This window comes from Pelodiscus sinensis, chromosome 15 (assembly GCF_049634645.1).
Source record: "Pelodiscus sinensis isolate JC-2024 chromosome 15, ASM4963464v1, whole genome shotgun sequence".
NCBI lineage: Eukaryota > Metazoa > Chordata > Testudines > Trionychidae > Pelodiscus > Pelodiscus sinensis.
Genome location: NC_134725.1, coordinates 32373654 through 32401543, shown reverse-complemented (window position 1 = coordinate 32401543; position 27890 = coordinate 32373654). Strand labels below are relative to the sequence as shown.

Below are 27890 nucleotides of genomic sequence, written 5' to 3'. Positions count from 1 at the left end.
TTCAAGAACGCCTTTTTTGGAAGAGCGCTTTCGAAAAAAGGCATTCTTCCTCGTGAAATGAGTACCGCCATCGAAAGAAAAGCCGCATTCTTTTGATTTAATTTCGAAAGAACGCGGCTGTAGTCTAGACACAGGCTACTTTTTAAAAAAAAAACCTGCAGTCTAGACACAGCCCAAGAGTGCAGCTACCCCAGGATCTCCATGGATCTTGGGGCATCTGCACAGCACAGACAGTCCATCCATACTATTCTCTGGAGCCTCCAGTGGTATTTGTTCCCTTACTACCTGTTTATCTTGCCCACCCCCACATATTTGGCTGGGAAGAAAATCCTGTCATTAAAGATATAGCGAACCCCAGTCAATTCAGTTGTTTTTGAGAAAGAGGATGACACAAAGCCACAAAACTCAGAGCCTCAACTGCACATTGTTTGCACCATGGAATTTTCATTGGCTCAAAGGAAGGCAGAAGGAAGGCAGTGATGGCACTGGGGCTTTGTCTCCATTTTACATATGTGTTTCCCAAAGGTGCAAAAGAAGCGGGGGGAAGGGGACCTAGACCTGCAGTCATGTTGAGTATTGGGTATCAATAGGGTAGGGTGGGGTTAGCACATTATACTCGACACTAGTGACTCCTTAAGGACTCAGGGTCACCTAGCAGCACTAACACCTGCTCACAGGTATGGTCCTCAGATCCTCCTGTTATCCTGTTACCACCCTTGTCATGGTTCAGGTTCATGAAAAGATGCTCAGATGAGCTTTTTGAAGAAAAAACACACACAACGTAGTCCTGTCATTATGTGTAGAGTATGAACTATGATCTGATTGTACTTTTCATATTTATTTATTGGGAACATTTTTATTGATGTTGCCTGTTATTGACCTTTGAAAGGGAGGTAGGAAAATAAAGTACAATCTTTTCAGAGCTCTGAAGTGTCTCTGATGTGTGAAAATGTGTATCTTACATTGTACGTCTTTCTGGTGTGTAGAACATACTTTGATATGGATACAGACCCACATCCCTACACAATCCTTTGGCCTGTGATGAGTCAGATTGAAATATGCTGGCATAAAGTATTGATGTGAAGTGTACTTTGTTGGTAAATTAGTCAGCATGTTATGTCTGTGCCAGTTTGGGATGTGTTTATGCATGTGCAGTGAGTGTGCTGTTTGGTATCATTGGTTATGTGTCTGTATGGGTTGTAAATATCATTACTTGTTTGTACCATTCAGTATCATGTAAGCACATAACATTGGGAGCATATGCTGTGTGTGTGTGACATAATGGTGTGTTGGGGTCTATGTTGAATACAGGTGCAGTAGCCTGTATCATGTATGCACATGTGTGTGTCTATTGATATTGAATGGTGAACTTTGAATTAGTTAGGTCTGTGTCATATATTTGTCGGTGGATGTATATAAGTATTGGTGTGGGGTGCTGGTGTTGTTCTTTTCTGAATGTGCTGATAAGTGTCACTTCATGAATATATAAAAAATAGAGGCAAGTAATAAATAAGAACTGAATACAAGATAAAAAGAACATTTTCAAGATGGCATATTCTATATCTCCCTAACTTTTAGTCTGTCCTTTGTCTGGTCAATGTCCATTTACAGTGGAAACTTTTGGGGGGGCAGCTATACTTCTACGAACAGTGTGGCACATTTCAGAATAGATGTAATGGCTAGAGGAAATGAGAGAGACATGTCCCATGAAACTTTTTATTCTCAGGTTGATTTCCCCCTCAGTGTGGTTGCAGAACTGAGGTATTATTACCACAGGTCCCACACAACCTTTATGTGGTTGCATCTCTACACTTTTGGTGTTTCAGATTCAGAATTAATTAGTTTTAGTGATGCTGCATATATTGTCTATATTAGTTGGTGTGAAGTTAAGCGTGTACAATGTGTGTCAACATCAACTTATATGTTAAGTGGTTTCATGTACACACGTATGAGCCAGTATGTCTATACATAGTAAGTTGGTTGCTGCTGAGTACTTGTAGGGTATGTTGTGTGAGGCTGTGTATTGCTCAGCATGTAAATTCACACTGTCAGTACTGTGTGTCACTCACAGTATGCCTATATTCCAGTCAAGGGTTGTAAAAGTCCATGTGGCAGTGCAGGTTAGCAGCCTGAATAATTACCCAGAATTCTGTGCAAGCTTGTCCAGCCCAGGCTGAAGCCTGAGCTGCAATGTCTTTACTGCTCTGATATTGAGTTAGCTAGATTAAAGGTAGTTCAGTTATGTCTACACAAGCTGCAATCACACCTTGTGATTATAGTGTGAACATACCCCCCCACATCAGCTGGAGTTGGTGTCCCTCAATCCATGGCATGTATTATATCTGTTACTTGAAGTCTGTGACTGGGTACGTCAGTTACTGTTGCATTTTGAGTTTCGTTGAAGGGCATTGGTCACTCATTGTGGTATTGAGCATGAGATGGTGCATGTATGTGTGTATGTTGGTGACACACTGCTTGTATGTCAGTTTGGACATATTGTGTACAGTGTGAGCCAGAAGTGTGCGTGTGGGGGTATTAGGATTGGTGAGGGGTGGGAATTGAGGCTTTGTAAGGGACATTGAGAGGGGTTAGTGGGGACCTAGTTAATGTTGGGATAATGGCAGGGGAGAATCAAGTTGTGGCTGGGCTGGGGACAGGGAGGGACTTTTCCATCCCACCTCTCTCTCTGCTCCACTCGTCCCCATTCTCTTACCTGTGTTGCCCACACACACACACACACCAAGTTGAGGATCCTGTCAGGATAGGGGCAGCTTCCTGCACTGTGCTGCGGTGCTGTCAGGATGCAGGTTGTGTCAGCACAGGAGCTTGTCAGGATATAAGGCAGCTCCTCGCATGCCAGGGGACCTGACAGAACAGGGGACAAACCCCCCACATTGCTGACAGAACAAGAATGAGCTCCCTGCATTGTGCTGAGGGGGGGGGGGCTGGTGTCACGATGCAGGGGGCTGTCAAGACAGGGGGCAGCCCCCCACCATGCTGGGGGCCGGACGGAACAAAAGGCAGCTCCCTGCACTGTGCTGGGGGGCTATCGGGATGCAGGTGCCTGTCAGGACAGGGGTCAGCCCTGGCCCAGCCCGGGTCTTTTCAGAAGAGGGGCACCCCCCTGCCGTGCTGGGGGGCTCTTAGGACAGGGGGTCCCTCCCCCACGCCATGCCGGGGCGCGGCTCCTATCAGGCCAGTGGGACAGGCCAGCCTTCCACCCGCCCCGGCCGTAGCGAGGTTCACGCAAGGGCAGGGAGCAGCCGCTGGCGGTCACGCCGGGGCAAGCCGCCAGCCCACTGGAGGCTGCTCCCGCGCCTCACAGAGCCGCGTTGGCAGGGAAGCGGTCGCGGCGGCCTTTTTCCTTTTGGCGCCCGCCCGCGTGCTGGTCCCAGCGGCGAGGGACACGGCGCTCCGCAGAGTCGCGGTGCGGGCGGGCCCTTGCTTGCTGGTAGCGTTTGGGATCCGGGTTCGGACGGGCGGGGCTGCTCCCTCCTCCCCGTTCCCCGCTGGCGGCCAATGAGCGGCGTCCACATGCCGCGGCCGCGAGAGGGGCAGCGGCGAGTTGGCTCCGATAAATTCTATTAGAGCAGCCGCCGCTGGCTCAGCCCGCGCTGGGGAGGGAGCGGAGCAGCAGCACTAGCAGCGCCGCGAGCCGGGGACAGCGGCCTAGGCTACACCGCCCGCTGGAGCGCGCCGGGAGCGGATCCCACCCGCGGGGCACTGCACGCTCTCCCCTAGAGGGACCGGGGGCGGTTAACGACCCCCAGGGCAGCTCCGCCCCCTAGAGGAGCCAGGGCATTTCACACCCCTCCGAGGAGCGCGGGGCGATACGATTCCTTCGCACCCCCGGGCGGCGGCAGGGACAGGTCCCCGACTGAGGAGAAACGGGGGGGGGGGGCTAAATTCCCTCCACGAGTGCGGCGGGGGCGGTTGGTACCCCAGCGCGTCCCGGAGAGAGCGAGGCGGCCTTGCCTCGTGGCCCCCAAACGGCTGCCGGGCAGGGGAGTGCCGCTCAGCCCGGCTCTAGGAAGTGCAGGGGGCGGCTGTGTTCCCTCGCGGGCGGGGGCGAGTCCCCCCGGTGCGGAGCGAAGGGGGGTGCCGGAGAGGAGCGCTCCCAGGATCCCTATTGCGGTGTAGGTCTATGGTGAGAAGCCCCCGGGGGCGGCTGGGGACCCGCTGGGGGAGAGAGCGAGGCACCGAGCGGGCTGAGGGGAGGACCGGCGGCGGCGGCTGCTGAGAAGGAGGAAGCGGAGGAGAGACACCATTTGCCGGCCCGGCCATGGAGAACGCTCACACCAAGACGGTGGAGGAAGTTTTGGCTTATTTCGGCGTGAACGAGAGCACGGGGCTCAGCCTGGAGCAAGTCAAGAAGCTCAAGGAGAGATGGGGCGCCAACGGTAGGTGACCCACGGCCTGCCGCTGCTGGGGGGAAGCTGCCGCCGCGTGGTGGGAGCCTCTTTCTCCCTCTCATCCTCCTTAGGGCCCTGTTGCAAGGCCTAACCTGTGTGTGCGATGCCGGCATCTGACTCAGGACCCGGAATAGGAGCGAGGGAGAGAGAAGATGGCTGACTTGAACTCCACCTCGTGGGTTTCTTTTATACCCTGGGCGCTCCGGGTTGCTTCAGCGTGGAGGGTGCCACCTCGGTTTCCTTTCACCTTGTTGGGAAATCCGCTTCTATCCTTAAATAAAGCACACGCTTTTTTGTGTGTGCCTCCTTTTATCCTGTAATGACCTTCATTTTCTTTACGGTTCCCAACGCTCCCAGCCAAACGTCGTTCTTTGACTCAGAATCAAGGGTGCTTTGGTGGTGGTGTTAAAATGTTCAGAAAACAATGCAGCGGGGCTTTATTTCTATAGCTTTCTTTTGTGCCAGTTGCATTGCAGAACCGATTTACAGAGAGAGGTAATAGATGGGGAGACGGCAGTTCTTAAATAGAAAGATGAGATAGTGAAGTACTTGTCTTAGTTTTTGGTAAAGTGGATGTGAAGGGAAGTCAGTGTTCTGCTGGAGTCGAAAGCACGGTTGAAGCCTGTGGCTCTTTGCATGCAGCAGCACCAGAAGTAATATAGTAGGCAAGAGAGATGACTTGATTGAATTGTTACTTCACTAGATCGTTGCTAAAATGTATTCAGCATAAATGGCAGAATTAGCAAGGCCCATTCCAATTCTTGTTGAAAAGTGGCACCTTAATTATACTACTTAGCATTGCTTTCAAATATGAACTTCATATCTATATGATCGGATAGAATTTAGTTTTGTAGCATTTTAGCTAGCTCAGAAATAATCTTTAATGTTGGATGTGGAATCTCCATCTCTGCAGATATTTAAGCGTAGGTTAGATAAATGTCTATCAGAGATGATCTAGACAGTACTGGATCCTGCCATGAGGGCAGGGGACTGGACTCTGACCTCTTGAGGTCCCTTCCAGTCCTAGTATTCTATGATTCTATGTTTTATAATAGCTAAATAATTATCTAACACCCTTTTCTCTTTGACATGATCCTTGGGAAAATCTGTGCTTCTTGCAGAATTACCTGCTGAAGAAGGTAAGAAAGATTGCACAATCTTTTGATGTTTCTTATCCATAATTTTGCCTCTTTCTGTGTATATTTAAAATGCAATATGTCTGCCTTTTATATTTTGCAGGAAAATCCTTACTTGAGCTTGTGATTGAACAATTTGAAGACTTACTAGTTAGAATTTTACTGTTGGCAGCTTGTATATCTTTTGTAAGTAAAATATTTTTCAGACTTTTCACACGTTGAACAAATGAGGATACTGTATGTGTATATAAAATATTGAAGGAAAGGGTTATTCCTTAATTTACACAAGTTCTACTATGAGGAAAAAAAATAAATTGCATGCAAGTTTTTAAATTGGTTATCCTGCTAAGGTTAACTTTTGCATGTTTTAGACATTAATTTTCTGTATACACTACATATATGTTGTATATAATTCTCTTCCATACAATTAAACCAGACCCAGAATTGTGAAAAGCATGTAGAGATAAAAATCAATCAGATTTGTATACATACTTGAGATGGAATTTCCCAGTCCTTTTTTTTGTTGGCTTTTAAAACCAACCATGATTATGAGTTTGGCTGGTCATTGTTTTTGCTTTTGATTTGATCCTAATCAGGCTTAATGAATGACCACTGGAAAGGTTTGTGGGTAAAGTGCAAACTGTAAATAGAATTTGCATCGGGAATATTTCAGTTGCCTTCTCTCCCTGATAATAGCAAGGTGACAGTTGTTGCTTTTGACAGTGACAAGAATGATGACAGCAATGATGGCACCATGGTTGACCAAATTTGGTAATTGACCTTTGGATAGTCTTTTTGTAAAGTAAACTCCTCATCTTGCATACAGAATTGAAAGGACAAAATATACTAAATTATTTTTTTTAAATATATGTTTGAGTAGGTTCTTTATGCAGTGTATATGGGATATATGGTTGCTAAGGAACTGGAAAAGAATTGAAACCTAAATACTGGAGAAAGGTGTTGGTGCTGCATATGTTCTTAACATGTTATAGAAAAGAATGATTGGTTTCTGTTTGTTTTTCTTAAATAATGTGCAAAATGCTAGAAATTGTTAGTTAAATCTGCCAAATAGACATTGACTTCCACCTGAGGAATTGTAGCTTAACTGTGATCAGAAAAATAGATGTTAGTCTTTTATTAGCTAAATTAATAAAGTGGAATTTGTGTTGATTTCTAGCAGTATAGCCCTCTGCCAAAGTTCAACAAATTATAAACAAAAACGGCCATACTGGGTCAGACCAAAGGCTAGCCCAGTATCCTGTCTGCCGACAGTGACTATGAAGATAGACTGAGGCAAATGATCAGCCTTAAACTGAGATGATTTTTAAGAACCTGTTTCTCTCCTGTTGTGCATTGCTGATTCTGGGCCAGTGAAGGCTTCTGATAATACAAAACTAATAACAGTTTCAAAAAAGAGGGTTTCAACAAGGATTCGCATTGAGTTTGCCTATGGAATAAGATACATTCTAATCACTTTGATATTTCTTGGGCGGAAATATGGCTGGCAGTAGCAATTTTGACAAATGGCTGAACTAGTGATCTAATTGTGTAGTTGATTAACTGATAAGCAAAAGCTTATACGTTAATGGTATAGACTACATGCATTCTCTCCTCCCCACCCCTCGACCCCTCCACCAGTTAATTTTTTAGCAGGCTGGCCAGCAGCCTGGCGCAGTCCCAGCCTGCGCTGGGTCTGCGACCTACTCCTGTTGTGGCTCTGCATTTAAAGTGTATTAGGACCCAGGTGGGCAGGTAGCCTGGCTCAGTTCTTCATGCTGGGTCCAGGAGCTCAGACCTCCACCTGGACTGGGGCTGCTGCTGCCTCTGTATCAGAGGCAGTAGCATGGGGCAACAGGCAGATGGTCTGCAAGGGAAGCTGTTTCTTTTAAACTGGCTTGCCTCACGGACCAGCTCCCATCTGGCACCCTGTGCTGCTGCTGTGTAGCAGGGGGCTCCTCGGTAGTGGGGGCCGGAGCACACTGGCTGCCAACCTCACTAGTTGAATAACTGATAAGTATTCATGAGGTTAATCAACTCTTCAGTTAACCGATATTTAACATCCCTAGACTGAAAATCTAGTTTTTCAGTGGGAGGTAGGTAGGATTTTGTAAATGGTATGAACGTTGCATCCATCAGAACTAGAGTGGGAAAGAGTGATTATTCTAAAAAGTAGTGGAATTTTATAATGCGTGAGTTACTACTAGTAATGTACATCCAGCTTCATTTCCAACATCAGATTCACCAAAGTGGAAATTGTGTTGTGAGCTAACAGAGTATTTAAACACTGTGCTAAACTGACAAAGCTAAAATAATATACAAGGCCAAATGCAGTTTGCTAATATGTTTACTGAATTTATTAAACAACAAGATAAGCGTTCACCTTCTAGTTTGCTGAAGTAATTCTGCTCAGTTAGTGACTCTAGTACAGGATATAATGCTAAGATATTTAGGTTCTTTCCTCAGTTTGATGTGACCTGTGGACCTTGGAAAGGATTACTTCAGATTTCTATGCCTGAAGTTTCCACTCCTTTAAAAGTGGGGAACATATACTTGTAAAACATATTAAGCACCTGGCCTGAAAATTGTTAGCTAAAATAGAAATACTTCTAGTAATATTTGTATTGGCATTATTCTATGACTACTTCACTCCCATTTTTGCTTGCTTCTGGTGTTTCTGTAAGAGTCAAAGATAATTTTATAAGTTCTTCTGTTTTGTTTTGTTTTTTCTTGGGGCTTGATTTTTACTCTTTATAAAAGCTTTATTAGATTTTAATTGAGTTCTGGTATCTTTCAAGCAACTATGCTAAGTTCACACACATTTTTGTTCCATAAAATATTTGAGACAATCAAATAATTTTAACTCAGATACTAGTTCTGAAAGCTCTTCATTTCTAAGTATACAGCAGGTATGAAACTTATGGCCTTTAACTGCTACTGAGGGAATTTTAAATGTTACATGGAAAGATAAATTGTACATATTGTTGAGGTAAAATTTAATCTTTAGCATTGGATCACTATCCTGAGGATGATTTAGCACAATTTATAATATATGGTAATCATTGGTAACTAGATGGCCTAAGTCTTGAAAAATGAATGAGGGTTTGTAATACTACAATTACAATATTATGTGAAAACCACAAGCAGTTTTTTTAGGTGACAAGAAGTGTACACAGAGTATTAACTGATTTTTAGTTTTAAAATGAAGTGCATCAGGGTCACTTTAGTTGCCTTAATCTGTAGGGGCTTTGCTTTTTGGAATCTAGTGATATAATTTTGGAGGGGGAGAGGCTTATTTTTAGCAATTTTTGAGCTTTATATAATATATAATGTCCAAAATTTAGATTTTGGAGAGCCGGGGGGGGGGGGGTGTTCCTCTTTGCTGGAATGAGTAATTTATGATGACCTGTACCGCTCTTTAATAGAATACTACTTTAAAATGGATTTGGGAATCTCTAGTACGCCCAAACAGATAGTCTACATGAACCAATTATTATGCAATACATTAATGCACTTTAGAAATCACACCTTTGTGGTAGCAAAATGCAGGACAATGTAGCACTTTAAAGACTAACAAAATGGTTTATTAGATGATGAGCTTTCGTGGGCCAGACCCACTTCCTCAGATCATACCTTTGTGGTATGCATTTCTGCTCCATGTAGGCAACTGTTTAAATACAAGGAACCATTTCTGGTGTTTTTTCTAGTGTGTGTTGGGTTAAACAAATTTGTTGTTGTCATGGATGCTTTAGACACCATCTTTTTGGTTAAAACTGGGAATCCGAAGTCCTGGTTTATGTATTGTTAAGTCTTTGGCAGCACACAGAGTTTCTTTTGAAGTTAACGTACTTCAACGGGAGCAAGATCAGAAACAGATTTTACTAATTTGGATTACTGTAATATGTTGTGAGTAACCCTAAAATATTTTCTGTAATCTCGTTGATCAGGGAGACAGCTATAACTAATTCTTGGATGATAACAAAGCCTTGTATAGCAGTAGCAGGAAGTAAAGTTGAAATTGCATAATAGCTGCTGTTGTCATCCTCATTTTCAGTTTGTAACTTTCTGAAAGTTCACCTCAGCTGAAATTTTATGGACCTGGTCTTTGTCCAAAAATTAAACATTCAGAAAGTTTTGTAACAGAATGGTTCTAATGCCTTTGAGCATATGTATGAGGGGAAGGAGAAATATACTTTGCAACAACTTTTTTTTTAATCTCTGAAAAGTATTTTTTGAACTGCATTATTGCTGAACCATCTTAAGAGGTTCAGTGTTGGAATTAGGCAAGGAAATACTCTTGATTGTGAAGTGTGTTTGAGTGTCCCAGTGAAAATTGGTTTTGTGTTGAGAGTTCAGTCTTTGAAAATCACACAGTGTCTTGGTCTGGCTCACGAAAGCTCATCACCTAATAAACCATCTTGTTAATCTTTAAAGTGCTAGTCCTGTTTTTTGTTTCCATGTCTTCAAGGAGGCCTGTAAGACACCAGTGCATAGTTAAATTACTTGTGCTGTAAAAACCATAATGTTGGCAAGTATTAATTGTGCTAGATCTCTAGAGAGATCTTTGTTCTTTCATTGCTCATCTTGTAAGATTAAAAACTGCCCAACTTCTAAGGTTCCCCTGGTGGACTTTGCAAGGTATATGGAATAGGGGGTTCTGTATGGAATATTTTTCTTGCAAGAGAATGTCTTCTATATTGTGCAGGCATCCATTGTTTTAAAACTCCCTTATGTTACTGCATGCATAAGCACTCAAGTAAGGAATTGAGAAAGTTAAGCTTGCACATGACACCTTGCCTCTCCATCTTTATTATTGTATTACATACTTATTCTTACATATCTTACAGTAATATTAGTGATTCTCAAGTTGTAGTTTGTACACCAACTGGAGTTATATGGATTGCAGTTTGGTAGTAGGCAGGTACTGTATAGTAGTGACATCGTAGCCCATTATATCTTTACTTATTTAAATTACTAAAATGATATGTTAAGTACCTATTGAGTTGTATATGTGGTATGTTGGATATTAAAGAGATTTGCTATTCTAAAGCCTTAGATGCATATACTTTTGTAACTTTTCATTCTTGCATTATGGACCATCTTCATTGTCCTGTTCCTCAAGTATATGACTTAACTTTTTTCTTCTCCCCGAGATATGTTTTTTTAAGTAATTCACCTGACCCAACAAAAAAAATCTTGGGTAGGCATGGACTCTTCCCAAAATGTCTTACCAGAATCTATAGGACTTCACAGGAGTAAGTTTCAGCAAAGGGATCCACGTGTGCAACACCACTGGCTTAGTTAGCTCTCTCTTGGTTACAATTCAGAGAATGAGCCCGTTAGCAAGAATTTACAGGCAAGCTTATTTTCTTGAGTGCATTTAATCTAGAATATGTTGTAAGACTGACTTATTGTTTAATGTCAAAAATGTTTAATAAATAGTAAATCATTTAGTGTAGTATAATGCACATATACCTACAAGAGAGCAGAGTTAAAAGTAACCTGCACTATCTGACTTTTGCACTTCGCCATGCAACCTTAATGTTTTCCTAATGCAATAGACTACACCGTGTCCAATATGAGAAACTAGGTAAAGTATTTCTAACTGGTTGCCTAAATTACAGGATCATAAAATGAGCGTTATTTACTACTGCTATTACCAACCCCTTTAAACCAAATCAGGCTTACAGATGGGAGCTCTGGAAATGTTCTAGTTATAGTGTTAGATTAAAATTGTATAGGTTGTACCTCCAAAAACCTGCATTCTCTGGTTTAGGGATGTAGTCAACTAGTTGCTTCCCGCCCTTGCTTCCTCTATTACAAAGAGGCAGCAAGTGGGGGAAGAAAGGGTGCTGGAGGGAGCCAGCTTAAAAGCTGGTTCCTTCCAGTTCTATGAGAGGGGGCAGGAGCTCAGCAGTGGCCAACTTTGAAATGTATAAGAGTCCCTGCTTGGGCTCCTGTACATTTCAAAGATGGAATGCCATGTGGAGCCCAGAGCCAAGTGGGGAGTCCTGCTGGCACCGGGCTCCAGGCAGTGGGCCAGCTTTGAAATGTACAAGCCCCACTGGGGCTCTTGTACATTTCAAACACAGAATGTGGAAGTTCTTAATCAACCCATCAAATAGTCAATGGAAATCCCATTAACTGTTCGATTAATCAAAATGTAATCCTTACTCTGGTCTGGTAACACCCATCATCTGGCAGGTCCACAGATGTTTCTGAACCAGACAGTCTAGGAGCCTAAGGGCTGGTGGGCCAGCCAGGGATGGCACAAGTTCAGTAGCTTGGCTGAAGACAGTGTGATCTTTGCAGCAGCCTCCGACAGCATAGGGGCAGGGAACCATGGCAGGAGCCGGAACCTGTGCTGCCTAAAGAGTTGACAGCAGCTGGGCAAGCAGCCCAGCCAGATTGTGGGTGAGTGAGGGTTAGGCATTGGGCTTGGTAGCAGGAGACCTCCTCATGTCCATCAAATTCTTTCATTCGGTACCGGTCAGATCCTGATGATGCTGGACCAGAGAGGTCCAACCTGCACGTTGTTGTGAATGTAGCCCAGTAAAGACGTGCATTATACACATCCCTAATTGGTATGTATAGACTGATGTTTTAGTCCTCAAGTATGGAAAACTGCACCACTGAAGAGAATTTTCTATGCAAGGACTTCAGGATTGTCTTAAAACATCCTGAGAACAAGCTGATTATTAGATCTGGAATAATGAGTGCATGTTGCATAAGCTACCGATAATGTTGGTGTATAACGCTTGGTTAGCAAAACTCAGATTATGCAGGTTCACCTAAGATATCAGATGATGATGAAAGATCAGAGCTTTCAAAAGTAATTTATGAACCTTTTAAAAATGTTCTCTTGTAGAAGTGTAAGAACTTAAATTCCCAAATGCTACTGCTTTTTTTCTGCTGCCATTAAGTACATAGCAAAGCAATTGTATATTCAGAAACATGGGGTCACACATGCTGCATGTAGTTGCAGTCTGTTAACTCAATAACAAAAGTTTTCCTTTATAACAGTCGAGTTTTTTATTTTTCAGTAACAATTAGCAAGGAAAGTTTTGATCTCATCATAAGTAACAGAGTGAAACTTGTCAAATGAAAATCTTACTCTCTGGCAATTTTATGCGTAGAATCATTTCTTGTTACCACAAATAAAATGCCCCCTATTAATTTGTACATTACATTTGTACTATCCAGTAAAATAGACTCATTTAAATAAAAACATGCACTATTCACATAGTCCAGACTGGACTCTAGAGAAATACAAAAAAGGTGATAGTTTTCAGGCACTGTTAGGTTTTTCCCCCTCAAAATATATTACATGTTAAAAATAAAAATGATCTGGGAAAATAAGCTTTCTGCTCCCTCCCATCTTCCTTATCAGAAGGTTGGAAAGGTAAAAGGAATCCATTTTAACTGGTCTAAGACCTTTTATTGGTAGGGTGACATTTTGTTTTAATATTTTTGCATCTGAGGTAGACATTCTCAAGTGGGGGGGAAAAACCCTCTGTTTTGCCCACTGCCAAGACTCCAGTTTTTCTAGTGGATCAGTAGGTATCATTTCCTGGGTAATGGATTTCATTTCTGAACTTCCACTCTTTGTATACTGTATTCCAGCGTTTCCCAAACTGTGGTCCGCAGCCCAGTACTGGCCCCTAGGGAAAAAATACTGGGCCTCAGAAAAATTTTCATGAGAACCCGCCTCGCTGCCTGCAGCCCCCAAGATGAACGCCGCACTGAACTCCCAGTGTCAACGGAGGTAGCACAGGCTTCCTGCGGCATCGGGACAGTTCTACAGCTGCACACCAGGTCCCAGAAGTGTGCGGGCTGCTCTCTCCTCTGCCCCAACAGCCGGCGCAGTACCTAAAATGCTGGTCAATCATGCACTGGGGACTTTGTTCCCCTGCTGCCCTTCTGCGCGCGGGACAGTGGATGGGGATCTGGGACTGCGCTGGCTCCAGCAGACCAGGGAGATGGGGAGCAAAGCCTCGGAGCACGCCAGCAGTGGGACAGCCACGGTGCGCCTGGACTGTCCCGCTGCCCGCGTGCTCTGCGGCTTTGCTCCGCGTCTCCCAGGTCAGCAGACCAGGGAGACGGAGCAAAGCCGTGGAGGACTTGGGTGGTCCCGCCACCCCTCTCTCCCTGGTCTGCTGGGGGGGGGGGGGTGCAGCTAGTGCCTCCCCCCAGCAGACCAAGCTTTTCTTGCCTACCCCTGGGGTAGAGCAGCTGGGGGCTGCCGGGTTGGTCCCGCAGCGCCGCTCCGGACCAACCCGGCAGCACCCCAGCTGCTCTGCCCCAGGCGTCCCCAAGTCAGCCGCTGCTGGTCAGTTTCAGCAGCGGCTGAATCAGGACGCCTGGGGCAGAGCAGCTGGGGTGCTCTGCCCCAGGCGTCCCCAAGTCAGCCGCTGCTGAAATTGACCAGCGGCTGACTACAGGAAGCCCGAGGCAGAATTGCTCTGCCACAGGCTTCCTGGAATCAGCCACTGATCAGTTTCAGCAGCAGCTGACTTGGGGACGCCTGGGTTTCTTAAGCTGAATCTGTATGTAAGTCAGAACTGGCGTCCAGATTCAGCCGCGGTTGAAACTGATCAGTTTCAGCAGCGGCTGACGCCAGTTCCGACTTACATACAGATTCAACTTAAGAACAAACCTACAGTCCCTATCTTGTGCGTAACCTGGGGACTGCCTGTAATAATAGATTAGTCATTTGAGACCATATGTGGGCTGGTATTAAAAATTGACAGTGAGGCTTTTTTTTAGAAAATAAAAATACTTTTTTACTTTTTCTAACTGTTTTCATGATCATCCAGTTTATTGCTGGCTTGGTTACTGGTGCATACTTTGTACCCCTTTCTTAGTGTCTGGATGTCCACTTATAGGTGTGGCCAAGTTTCCCACAAGCTTATAAAGTTTGTTTACAGCCAGCAGTCCTGGTACTTGGTGTTCTGCTGTTTAGCTCTAATTTACTTCTAATTGTATTAGAAGCCCAGTAAGCAGTGACAGTGCTGGTAATGCTGCTAGACTATACTGACCTTCTGTGGCCCAGCAAATTCTCTAGATTGTCACCTGTCAGGGCTAGCAGCCTGGCCTGAGGTAGGCATCAGTTCCCCACTGTGTTGTGGAGCAGTGGGGCCCCAGATCCAGAAGCAGATGCAAGGCTGGAGGCATCTGGATGGGAAGCAGTGGGGATGGGGGACCAGCATAACATCATTGCAGCTCTGTTGGGCTGAGACGGGGTTGAGGGGGAGCCACAGAGAAGGTTGGAAGAGAGCGGACCCGCCTTTGGGGGAAGGGAAGGGGCTGCCGCTCCTCAGGGAGTCACAGGGACAAGGTTGGGCAGCACTACCTCCCCTCAAACATAACATGTTGAGGAGCCTGATCCGGAACCCCCCCATGGCTCCTTCCAACGGGTGTGCTCTGGGGAGGATGGGGCTATCAGAGGGTTCCTCTCAGTGGGGAATAACCACACCCTGTGGGGAGTCTAGTTGGAGCAGGGTGGGGGGAGACTCCTTTTACCATGGAGAGCAGGGTGGGAAGGGGGAAATTTCCCATCAGCCATGAAGAGGGCTGATGCATGCAGTGGCCATAGCATGGGGTTGGGGAGGGATTGGCATGCATAGCAAACAGGGGCACAGCCCCCTAGTTTTCCTATAACATTTTAGTTTTTACTGAGGCAGCCACATCTATATGTGGCTAATCTAACATGCAGATATGTATGTTGGAAAAGCACTCGTGTTTCCAGTGCTTTATATATTCAAAGACAATTACCTATTCCTCATAGGACCTCGGGGTATGTCTAGACTACATGCCACCCGACATAGTGAAGCGGGGATTTAAATATCCTTGGCTTCATTAAAATAAAAATGGCTACCGTGCTGTGCCAGCTCAGCTGATAATCAGCACAGTACGCGAGTCAAGACGTGGATTGGTCGACACGGGAAGCCTTTGTCAACCACTCCTGTAAACCTTGTTTCACTAAGCATAAGGGAGCGGTTGACAAAGGCTTCCCCTGTTGACCAATCTGCATCTTGACTCATGTGCTGTGCTGATGATCAGCTGAGCCGGCACAGCGTGGTGGCCATTTTAATTTTAATGAAGCCTATGACTATGTTGAGTAGCCTATTTTACATGCCTCTGCCGACAGAGGCATGTAGTCTAGACATACCCTCTGAAATGTGGCTTTTTTTTTTTTTTTTTTTTCCTCCATTGTGCATACAGTTAAGATTAGTCTTAGATGCAGCCAATGAGTCAATGAAAGATTCTGGTAGAACAGAAGCTAGAAACCTCTGTACTCTTCAACTATACTATACAACCACTCTAAACTGAGCCTAACACGAAGATGCCTTGCTTTTCATAATACTGAATGTTTTCTCTAGGCTCATACAATTTGCTCTCATTTTGGTGGTTCAGATTGTTTCCCTTCAAGGCTCTCATGCTGTTGCTCCTTCGTCCTTTTTAACATTTTAGCACATAACCCAATTGAGCAATAGTTTTAATACAGTACGATAGTGGAATGATAGTGTCTTTAGTAACTGCTTGCTTTCTGGCCACTTGGTAAGGTGATTCTGAGTTTGTCAGTTATTTATAATGCTGTTGCTGGACTACTGGCACTAAGTAGTACTACACATTTTTCCCATTTGTCACTTAATGGGCTCTCTGTTCAGCATGTTAACTAAAGAATTAGACTGTCCCCTCGGTTATGGCAGAATTTCTGTCTCAACTTAATCAATGGATATGCCTTTGTGTGCCTGAAGTACTTCAGATTTGTATATGACCAAAACCCTGTACTATTTCCAAACTAGGGATGTAAAATCCTGTTTAAAAGGTTAAGTGGCTAAACTGTATGTTTAAGTGACATGTCACACTGAGGGTCGGGAGCTGCCCTGGCTGGGTCAGGTGCCAGTTACCCCAGCAAGCATGCCCTTTACGTCCCTACCACAAACCTCATCTGAAGCCTTACACGTATATAGTCATTAGGTGCCTTGTCCTACAGTGCAGAATAAAATTGTCAGACACATGGATGAATATAATTTGTTGGAGGAAAGTCAACATGGTTTCTTTACAGGGAAATCATACCTTACTGATCTGCTAGAGTTCTTTGAGGTGGTCAACAAACATGTGGACAAGGGGATCCAGTGAATATAGTATACTTAGATTTCCAGAAAGACTTTGACAAGGTCCCTCACCAAAGGCTTTTAAGTAAGTTGTCGTGGGATAAGAGGGAAGGTCCTTTTGTGGATTGATAACCGATTAAAAGTCCGGAAACAAAGGGTAGGAATAAATGTTCCATTTTCAGAACTAATGGTGTCCCCCAAGGGTCTGTCCTGGGACCCATCCTATTTAACTTATTTATAAATGATCTAGAGAGAGGATCTAGTGAGGTGTCAACATTTGCAGATGATATCAAATTGCTCAGATAGTTAAGACCAAAGCAGACTGTGAAGAGCTTCAAAAAGATCTCACCAAACTAAGTGATTGGGCAACAAAATGGCAAATGAAATTTAATGTTGATAATTTTTCCATTGTACATTACTTTACATTTATCCCAACTATATATACGATATGATGGGGACTAATTTGGCTACAATTAGTCAAGGGAGAGATCTTGGAGTCCTTGTGGATAGTTCTCTGAAAACATCCACTCAGTGTGCAGCGGCTGTCAAAAAGCAAATAGATTGTTAGGACTCATTAAAAAAAGGATAGAGAATAAGACAAAAAATATCTTATTGCCTCTATATAAACCATGGTATGACCATGTCTTGAGTACTGTGTGCAGATGTGGTCGTCTCATCTCAAAAAAGATATTTTGGCATTGGAAAAGGTTCAGACAAGGGCAACAAAAATGATTAGGGGTTTGGAACATGGCCCATATGAAGAGAGATTAAAAAGACTTGGACTTTTCATCTTAGAAAAGAGGAGAGTGGGGGGGGGGGGAGGTATGATAGAGGTCTACAAAATCACGACTGGTATGGAGAAAGTGAATATGGAAAAGTTATTTACCTATTCTCACAATAAAAGATCTAGGTTTCACCAAATGAAATTAATAAGCAGTAGGTTTAAAACAAACAATAGGAAGTTTTTCTTCACTTAGCTCATAGTCAAGCTGTGGAACTCCTTGCCAGAGGATGCAGTGAAGGCTAGAACTATAACAGGGTTCAAAAAAGAGCTAGCTAGATTCATGGAGGTTCGGTCTATCAATGGCTATTAGCCAGAATTGGTAGGCATGATATCCCTAGCCTCTGCTTCTCTGGAGGTGGGTGACGGAGGAGGGATCATGTGACAATTACTTGTTGTGATCCCTCCCTCTGGGGCACCTGGTGCTGGCCACTGTCAGCAGACAGGATCCTGAGCTAGATGGACCTTTGGTCTGACCCAGTATGGCCATTCTGTTTGGGAATGAATTAAAGCTAAATGGAGGAAAAAACTGCATAGAACGCTCCAGGTTGACTTAGTGCTTTTTTTTATTTTCTATTGGGGAAACTTTTTTTTTTCCGTCTGTGATCTGTTATTTTCGTGAGACTAACAAGTGCTCCTCCTGGACAGTTTAAGAGGAATGCTATCAGCAGCCATAATTGTATTTTGAGTTTAAACCACCAGATGTTGTGTTTTTCCAACTTTTTCCTGTTTTAAGCTTCTAAAGGTTTTAATGAAATTCATTTTGTTCACCTTTTATGTAGTCTCTTTTTTTTCTCAGTGGAGAAGAAAGGCATTTCACTTGGGAAGTATTTGTGGAAAATCCTCATCACCACACTGTCAGTATCAGTTGTAGGGGAAGCTGGACTAACCCATTCATTGATATTGTGAATTGATAACATTGTTCTGTGCCAGAATACAAACTAGAGGCCAGTTAGGAGAAACCTAAAGCTTTTTTAAAAATTGTGACTTTATAATCTAATTGGACTTTTTTCGTGACTGGCCACTGGTTTGTAAAATCTGTTTTGTAATTGATTCATAGATACACAAACACTGGTAATTTTTCAGTGTACTTTCTTGCCATCGTGCTAATTTGCCTTATTTTTGCTTTGTTTTGCAAAGCCAATTTAGAATTTTATTCTGAAACAAATGCTTTAAAGCCAGTGTTTTAGACAAACATTTTAATGAGTTTGTAGTAGCATACAATTTTGTAGGGAGAGAGGGGAACATGGAAGAAGAAAAATAATTTTCAGTCTTCCAAGATGTGGCTCATAGATAGGGACCTACTACATTCAGTCATGAAAAATGCATCACGGATTATGCAATCTAATCTCTCCCTGTAAACTCTAGTTTGTGTGCTTTTCTGAAGGAGGGGAAGGGTCAAGCTGGAGATGGAGGTGGCAGAGACAGTGGTTTGGGGTGGAATTATTGGTTGTGGTAGGAATAAAATTGGGGTTCATGGTATTAGTGGAACTGGGGGTTGAGGTGAGGTTGGAGTTATGAGTCATATGGGAGTAGAATTGGAGGTTGATGTGGCACAGGAATTGCCAGTCACGGTGGACACTGTGTGCTATGTCGGGAAAATCTCGCTCCCCTGGGGTACAGAGCCCCCAGATGGGTCCGAGGCTGGAGGTCAAAGCAGTGAGGCAGGAGAGAAATCTAGAAGGAAAACTTTATTATGCAGGCTGACGGCTACCAATGTGAGCAGCAGCAGCCTTGAGACAGGGATCCTTTATACAGAATGCTCAGACAGTTTAGTTGTTGATTGTTTTCCTTAACATATCAAAGTCTCAGCAGAAGTACTGAGACATTTCTGTTCACACCAGGAGTGCTAGAAGTAAGTTTTACAAAACAAAGGCACATGAGAACTTGAGTGGAGGAGTCTACAAGGCAAACTGTGACAAAGATAAGGGTTTACATGACAAATTGTGACAGACTAGGAGTCTCCATGAAGTTGAGATAGGAGGCATTGTAAGGGTCTTGATTAGAGTTAAGATGATTTCTTTCTGTTACAGGGAGAGAGGTCTGGAAAACTTTTAACCCTGACAGCAGTTTTCTTTTAGAGAGTTTTGATTTCCTCCAGTGTTTTCCCCCCCCCTTAGACACAATTGGAGTTATTTGATTTTTTCCCCCACAGCTATGCTATACAGACTTCATGTGGGAGACCAGGATTTCTCAAATGGGGGGCGGGGAGGTGTTCTACCAGGGATGTAAAAGTAGTTGATTAGTCGACTATTTGCATTTCTTCCTCCTCCCCACTCCACCCCTCCACTTGCTTCCTTTAAATCCGAGACAGTGTGGGGCGGGGGGGGGCCTGCTTAAAAGCCAGTTCCTCCCAGCACTTTCTCTGCCTCCTCCCCCCTGCTGCCTCTGTCAGAGGCAGGTCCCAGGGGGTAACAGCCCCGATCTGTGGGGGATCCCAACTTCCAGCTGGGACCCTCTGTGGACAGAGGCTGCTGCTGTAAAGCAGCCCCTGTCTGCAGGGGTCCCTGCAGGGAGCTGAAACCCTCCCCCCCCACGGACAGGGGCTGCTACTGTCAGGGCAGGAAGCCCTGCTCAGTCCCAGCTTGCATCAGAACCAAACCCCACTGCAGCTCTGCAATTTAAAAGGCAGTAGGAGATCAGGAAGGGGGGGCAGGCTGCCTGGCTCCTACTGCTTTTTAAATTGCAAAGATTCAGTGGGGTTTGGTCCCAGCGCAAGTCGGGACTGAGTGGAGTTACCTTCCCCTGTCGAGTAATTAGAAATTCTATTGACTACTCATTGACTAAAATTAACCTAAATTTAACATCCCTAGTCCTGACACAGAAGGGAGTTGCAGGGAAGTTGTAAGGCTGTTTTGGGGAGGGAAGAGGTTGTGGTATTGCCACCCTTACTTCTACACTGCTATCTTCAGAGCTGAGTGGCCAGAGAGTGGTAGTTCCTGACTGAGGGGCCCCTCTTTACAGGCAGCAGCACAGAGTAAATATGGCAGTACCATACCATGCTGTCCTTACGTCTGCACTATTACTGATAGCAGCTCTGCCTTCCGAGCTGGTCAGCTGAAGTCCAGCAGCTCTTGGCTGGGAGGCAAGTTCTGAAGGCAGCATTGTTGCCAGCAGCAGGGCAGAAGTGAGGTTAGCAGTATCAAAGCGTGCTTCCCTCCCTTTTCCTCCCTTCTCCCCCTTCCCTCCACCTTTTTGGGTAAGGACCTCTGCAATTACAACACCATGAAACTCCAGATTGAACTAGCTGTAATCATGAAATTCATTATTTTCAAAAGCCTGTGACCAAAATTGGCAAAAAAAGGACTGAATTTGGTATAGCCCAACAGAAAAATTAACTTGAAAATATATGTATGTCCTTAGGAATCTTGAAATTAACTGGGCCTTAAACAATAAATAAAAGTGTTAATGTCATAAATATTTGTTAAAGTTTTACAATGCTGAGTTTTGTGTTAGTGTGTGTGTGTGTATATCTGTGTTATATTTATTTAGATTAAGTGTGGTTTCTCTTTCAGGTTTTGGCCTGGTTTGAAGAAGGTGAAGAAACAATAACTGCATTTGTAGAACCTTTTGTAATCTTACTTATATTAGTAGCCAATGCAATTGTGGGTGTGTGGCAGGTAAGCAAACTTTTTTGTAATACCAAACGTCAGAAACCCTATAAGCTCTTTATTATAAGAAGTAGATGTTTGTATAGTATGGATTTTTTTTTTATAAATGGTATATACCTATACCAAAGAACTATATACATTTTTAACATTAAATTACTTGGAATTAGGTGTGTAGTCAACTACCCAATAACCTAGGCATATCAGGTAGTTGAGTCGATCATTCACTTCCCCCATCCTGGCTTAATCAGAAAGTGCAGTACTTTAGAATAAAGTATTTAAATATTTTAAACATTTTATTCTGAAGTATGACCTATGATTTAAAGCCAGCATAAAAGCAGCATAGAGACATTCATCTTGCCAGTTGATGGTTACATTTCCAGTGACTGATCATTTTATTTTGAAAAAATTTAATTTCTATGTCAAGAAATACCTTGCTTTGTCTTGTCTTTGAGCCTATTTGGCTGACCAAACTGGATGCAGTTCTCTGAAATATCTAGTATGTCTTTTGATAAGTCACTGTTAATACATAATGATAAGTGTGTTCTGGTAGACTAATGGAATGAATTTGCAATATAGCACTATAATTTAAACTCAGAAAGGATACATGCTTAATAATATAATAGCTTGTCTGAAAACTGGTTCTTTACTTGTTGTATTTTTATGCAATTTGGTACTCTTCTAAAATAAAAAAAATTCCAAACCCATAAACGACTAACCCCGTACACAAAAATTGGATTTTTTGTGGGGAGGGTAGGGGGACACAAATCTGTTTCTGGTTTCATTTAAATAGAAAAATCCTCATTAAGATTAGTTGTAATTCTAATTTTAGTGTGCCTTGACTGAATAGCTGAGAGAATCCCACAAAACTACTTGCTTTCCAGTAGTTTCACTTCTTCTAAACTCCATATTACAATGGGAAAACATCAAATGTTTTGGGTGTTTGCAAACTGAATCTAAAAGAATATTAAAATACCTTGTTTCAATTAGTTGATCTGAGGACAGTGATGGTCCTTAAGTTGCCCACACCTTGTATTTTGTGTTTTAAAGCACATTGAGCTATGATGTCACTTAAAAATGGAATCTAAATTCCAAGTGACTGAAGTTTCTAATTACTTGTAAAGTAAATACTTCTGTTGGTGCTTGTAGAGCAATTAGAATATACCTGATTCAAACCCACAAAAGCTTGCAAGAAAATGGGAAAAGCAAGAAAAGTAAGAAAATGAAAAAAATGAAAAATTAAGCCGTCATCAAACAATACATAGCCTCTTTAGCACAGGAAAGCCTTACTATAACTACAGTGTACTTCTGACCACACATCACTGCCTTAACTGACTCTTTTAACCTTTTATTTTCCTAAACTACACTTTCTAAGTAGTGTTAGGTGTAGTGTTTTGTCATGGGGATAGTATAATAACAAGTGTGGTGGAATGATGGTGTCCCTAATAAGAATGTAATAGTATGGTCAATTAATCAATAAGCAAAAGCTTATAGGTTAATGCTGTAGACTACTCCTGTTTCCCTCCCCACCCTCCCACCCCCCATGCCAGTACATTTTTTAGCAGGCTGGCAAGCAGCTGGGCTCACTACTGACTAGCAATGTGTCCAGGACCTACCTCTGCTGTAGGTCTGCATTTAAAGTGTATTAGGAGCTGGACAGGCAGGCAGCCCGGATTAGTTCCAGTTTGGTCCGGGAGCATAAATGCCCCTTAGACAAGGGCTGCTTTATCAGAGGCAACAGCACAGGGTGACAGCTAGCCAATCCGCCAGGGGAGTTGGTTTTAAACCTGCTCCCCTCACAGTCCAGCTCCTGCCTGGCACCCTGCGCTGCTGTCTCTGATACAAAGGCACCAGCACAAAGTGGCAGGGCCCTCCTTGAGAGTGAGGCACACTGGCTGCTGGCCCCACCACCAGGAACTATAGAATAATCTACTAACTGATAAGAATTCTTGAGGTTACTCGACTATTCAATTAACTGGTATTTAACATTCCTACTTCCTGTTGGTGCAGAGTCAAGGGTGAGAGAGAGATATGGTAGCTACAGGAATGATAAAATGTGTCCCTGTGTATAAAAACTATGTTCTGTTAGTTGTCTTTTCCTGGCTTTAGTGGTTTGAATAAGGTTTGTTCTGAATGTAGCAATCAGAACTACTTCACAACAGTTGTTTGTTGATTTCCTGGTTCTTTAATGCCTTATTTGGGCTTGGCCTTGCACAAAAATGGCATGGTAGGGTGGGTGTAGAATACAGCTGTTTACAGAGGAGTTTTTTTTGTGCTTATAGTTGATTCACCAGAACCCTTACATGACAAGAATTTGCATGTAAATTCTTTGAACACTAGTTGTGCCTAAATGTTTGCTTAGAATGAGTTGCCAGAAATCACCTTAAATTAGGACTGGCTGAAAAAAAGAAATATCTTTCTGTGACATTTTAAGGTCTTCAGGGATCCCAAATCTGGATACAAATGTTGAAACTATTTTTTAATAGAAAGGGATTTAAAGATAAAAAAAGTTGGTCTTCCAGATGGCCCCTCATCTCAGCACCTTGTCATTTATGGGAACTGGGGGAAGATGGAGTCCTGACAGTGCTTTTTCTCCTCCTCTCTGACCTTGCCTTCCAGAATAATGAAATTGACAAGTGCCATCCTAGTGAACAGCCAGGGAATGTTACTTTCATTTTCCCAGAGGAAAATCAGTTTTTTTTATCTCTCTCCCTTCTCTCTACTCCTTCCACCCTCCAAGAAAAACTGAAATTTTCTTGTGGGATAAATTTTGGTTTTATGCAGTTAACATTTTTTTTTATCAGCAAATCATTCTGACTGCTGGTCAAAATTTATATCTGAAACCAAAACTTTTTCCCTTAGAAAAATTACATTATACCAGATCTAATTAGGACAAGTCCCCCTCACCTCCCCTTAACAAATTGTGTAAATACATAACATTTGAAGACAAGTTGACAATGGATGGCTGTACTACAACATGAAAAATTAATCCAAAACCAGATTTGGAAACTTTTTTCTATTTAAGGGTATGTTACGAAGAAAAACCAAATCTACATATAAAAAACACAGGGCCCAAATACTAACCCATAATGTAGTAGTTTAAAGCCCAGGCGGTTGGATAGTTTTGAGAATAGGACTAGGAATGTTAGCAAACATTTATTTTTGTCAAAGTTTAACCCCACAGAGGCATTGGAGTAGGGAGGGGAGGAAAGGGCAGGCAGCTCTGCAGAGCTGACTTGTGCAGTGAGCCGGCACAGCTGCCCCTCTATCAGCTCTGTGGGAGGCAGCAGTTGGGGGTGAAAATGGGGAGATGACTTCACAGGATCCAGTGCTCCCCTGGAGCACAAGCTTCCACCTGCTCCCTCCCTCTGCACTGCTCCTCATAGGCATTGGCTCCTGTCTTCTTCCTCCCTTGCTGCCTCTGTAAGGCTGGGTGAGTGTAGTCTTTAGGATTAATTGATAAACCCTGAATTATCAGGTAATCGACTACACTAATATCCCTAAATTGGACTAAATTATCTATCTGTCATTTTTCTCATAAACTAATGAAATTGTTGCAAATAAATGAGATGTAGAGCAAAATTGTGGATTGTTACCTCTGATATCTCAATGGTCTAGGACTCTTAGCATGGCAAAGATATGCCTTGCCTTATTGCAGATATACATCACACTGGGTATAATTCATAAAGTCAAAATGGTTGAGAACTTAAAAATTTGACTGTAACAGATTGCAAAATTCAGTGATTCAACCTATTGCTATTCTGAACAAAGAGCTTTCACTCATTACTTCATACTATCTTAATCTACACTACAGAGTTTTTGCGCAAGAAGCTTTTTGCAGAAGCTTTTTTTTTTAAAGAGTTGAGAGGTAGAGAGTTGAGTAGTTATGAACATGAATTTAAAGTTGTAACTTGCTAATCTAAATTTACATAATTTTCAGGGTTTTGAACTAACTGTCCAAACTCTAATTATAGGTAATGACATTTAACCCAGAGGCAAAAAACCTGACTACTTAGTCAGGGACTTCAGTTGGCCACGCAGTTCTAACTTTCTGGTTATATGCTGCACAAAGGAATTTATTTTATATTGCAATATTTTAATATATTACAAATGGGAAAGCTTTTATCAGGTACTCTTTTTTATATTTGAGAGGAATACTATAAATATTCCATATATAACTTTGCAGCTGAAAAAATGTTCAGCGGTAACTTGCCAATTGAAAGGAAATATTGGATGATGACATACAAATGCTGCCGCATATCTTATCTTACCTTTATTCAGAATTTTCCCCACTTAAAGTAATTCTAAAGTTTTGTAAATGTAAAGTAGTTTATATTTAACAGCTGTAGAGAGACACTGTAGTTTTGAATGATTCAGCATCTCTTAGAAAATGCATATTCTTACATGTGTTTATTTTATGCAATATCAGATTTTTCAAAATTTTGAATGTCACGAGTGCTACAAACAGTTGAGTAAATTACTTTGATGTTGCGTAATTATGTGAAATATAACAATAGAGCATTTCCTTACATTTTTTTCCTCTCCTCAGAGGTGAAGTGATGTTAAACAGTGCCTAGTACTTGAACAAAGTTTCCAAAAGAACAAGTTTGTTAAAAATATAGGGTCTTTAGCATATTTATTAAAGTAGTACTCAGTTAGATTTGTGTAGGAATTTGGTCTACTTCTAATGTGGAGTGCCTGTCACATAAATCTTAGTCCTAAAAGTGTTCTTGGTCTCTTCTTTCTTTAAAACAACCTTCTCTCCCCTCCCCCCAAAAAAGCACAAGAATATAAAAGCTCTTCCTTTGGTGTTGAATTGGAGTGAATTAACATCCATCACTAATTCTAGTGAAGATGGGGGAGAGGGGATTACTGCAGGCTAACAAGGCAACCATATTTATGCTTTGGATTTTATTCTATTGTAGAATGCATTCCTAAGTCTAATTTTAGCAAGAGAAAAAGCTAATGTACAGAAAACTTGTTCACTGAACCTTCTCTAACGGACCATCTTTTTCCTTTCAGTGTGCATTGCAGCAAGAACTCTTGCTATTAAGTGCTTGTTTGGAAAAAGTATGATAAAACCAATTCAAAGCAGGGGAAAAAATAAAGTGTATAATGAGCACTCAGCTGAAGGCTGTAGATGAGAAACCTACTGATTTCCATCCTGAAAAAATAAGGCATTTTTGAGCTATACAGATGTATTTAAATGATTACATTTGCATGCTGATTTGTTTAAAACTATTAAAACACCAGGAGACTTGCATAGAAGCCAGTGCACATATAATGCCTTTTGACTTTGATTTGTGAATAACTTGTATATCTGGAAAATGCCTAAGAAAACTTAAATTCATATAATAACTCTCCATTAAGAAAAGCATTTACACTAGTGGAAAGCAACCAGTAAATTCCAAGTGCTTTGCCATTACTGCTGTATTCAGACTTTTCTGTGTGGTTTTAAACAAATAAGTAGAGTCCTGTGCAGATACAACACTAGTATCAGTATCTGCATCCAAATTTGCAAAAATGAGCCACAGATATCCTCATTCAGATCCCAGGATCTGGATACCTACATATTTAAAGTGGGCATCTGTAAATGTGCTGGATCATATATACAAAATTTGTGTCCACATCTGCATCCATATCTGCGAAAATGAGCCAGAAGTACATGCAGACATCAACATTCTCTTAACCAAAAAACTCTTCTGATCTGCTCTGACAAAATAAAATCCTATACACTTTCCTGTGAAGAATTGTCTTTAAAATATTTTTCCCACTAAAATATCTTTTCTCTAGAGCCCTTCAGAGTTCTTGTTTCGGCAGTTGGTATTTTTACACCTTCACACCTCCCACTTAAAGTGTAGGGAACATCATGATGACTGCCATCGTGCTTTTTCCCCTTCAATTCCTGCGCTTGACTTCAGTAGCTCCTTGTGCATCACTGGAATAGAAGGTGGCAGACTCCTATTCCATGAGTGATGCAGTGATCAGGATAGAAAAAGCTGTATTCTTTTATGTTGAAAAGATAAAAATCTAGAAAGGCTTTTGCCCTGGAGAGCAGAAGTATAGAAGTTGCTTTCTCTAACTTCCTTCACCACTGACCAGTTTCTAATCTGGGCCAACATCCTGAGGAACATAAATGGCAGGGAACCAAAAAAGCCCATCAAAAAGTGAGCCTCCTCTTTACCTCAGGGGGCTACAGAATCAAAACAGCCATTTCTCTCATGGCCAGTGCCGAGAACAGTCGCAGAAACATATGACATTCCAGGTGTCTTGGGAGTCGCCAGCACAGCGGACAAACAGACATGGGCTAAACCACACTCTCGATGTCAGGCTTCAAGTTGCCTGCCACATCAACTGCAGCACCACCTGGCACTGATAGTCTCATCGGCACTGTATAAGAGTGAAGCACCGACCATATCAGCAGGTTCTTCTGCCTCCGCCTCAGACTCCTAACGCGGTGCTAGCCGTCTTGGCACGGAGGCACGATTGAACACCTCAAATAGCGTCTGTGCATCCCACTACGGCACCGACAACACCAGCTGTGGACTACACTCAGCACAGAGACTACTTAGTCTTCTCTACCTTTAATTTACCATTTTTAGAGTCTGATCGCTCTCCTGCCATGTTAATATCACAGAGATCATTTTCTCAGGAAAGATTTTATCGGAATCTGAAGATGAATTTTCTAGGGGTTTTTCCCCAGAAATTTTCCTTACACAGATCAGATTATTTACTCTTCCATATCTGACCAAGAATTTGATAATATGCCTTCATATTATGGCAGTCCTTGGGTACTCCTCCCATACTGGCAATAGTGGGACAAATGGCAATATTAT

General features: G+C 42.6%; 1 protein-coding gene across 3 annotated transcripts in view; it reads left to right on the top strand.

Annotated features, from left to right (window-relative positions):
• Nucleotides 1-3577: 3577 nt before the first annotated feature.
• Nucleotides 3578-27890, top strand: part of ATP2A2 (ATPase sarcoplasmic/endoplasmic reticulum Ca2+ transporting 2) — a 103592-nt gene continuing 79279 nt past the window's right edge. For 2 of the 3 annotated variants that reach the window (XM_075898597.1, XM_075898596.1), the window contains exons 1-4: nucleotides 3579-4400; nucleotides 5534-5551; nucleotides 5652-5734; nucleotides 20962-21066. In XM_075898597.1, coding sequence (XP_075754712.1) covers nucleotides 4283-4400; nucleotides 5534-5551; nucleotides 5652-5734; nucleotides 20962-21066 — 324 coding nt within the window. In that variant the 5' untranslated portion in view covers nucleotides 3579-4282. Of the gene's footprint in view, nucleotides 4401-5533; nucleotides 5552-5651; nucleotides 5735-20961; nucleotides 21067-27890 lie in introns of all 3 variants that reach the window. The other variant, XM_075898595.1, reaches the window with a different exon arrangement.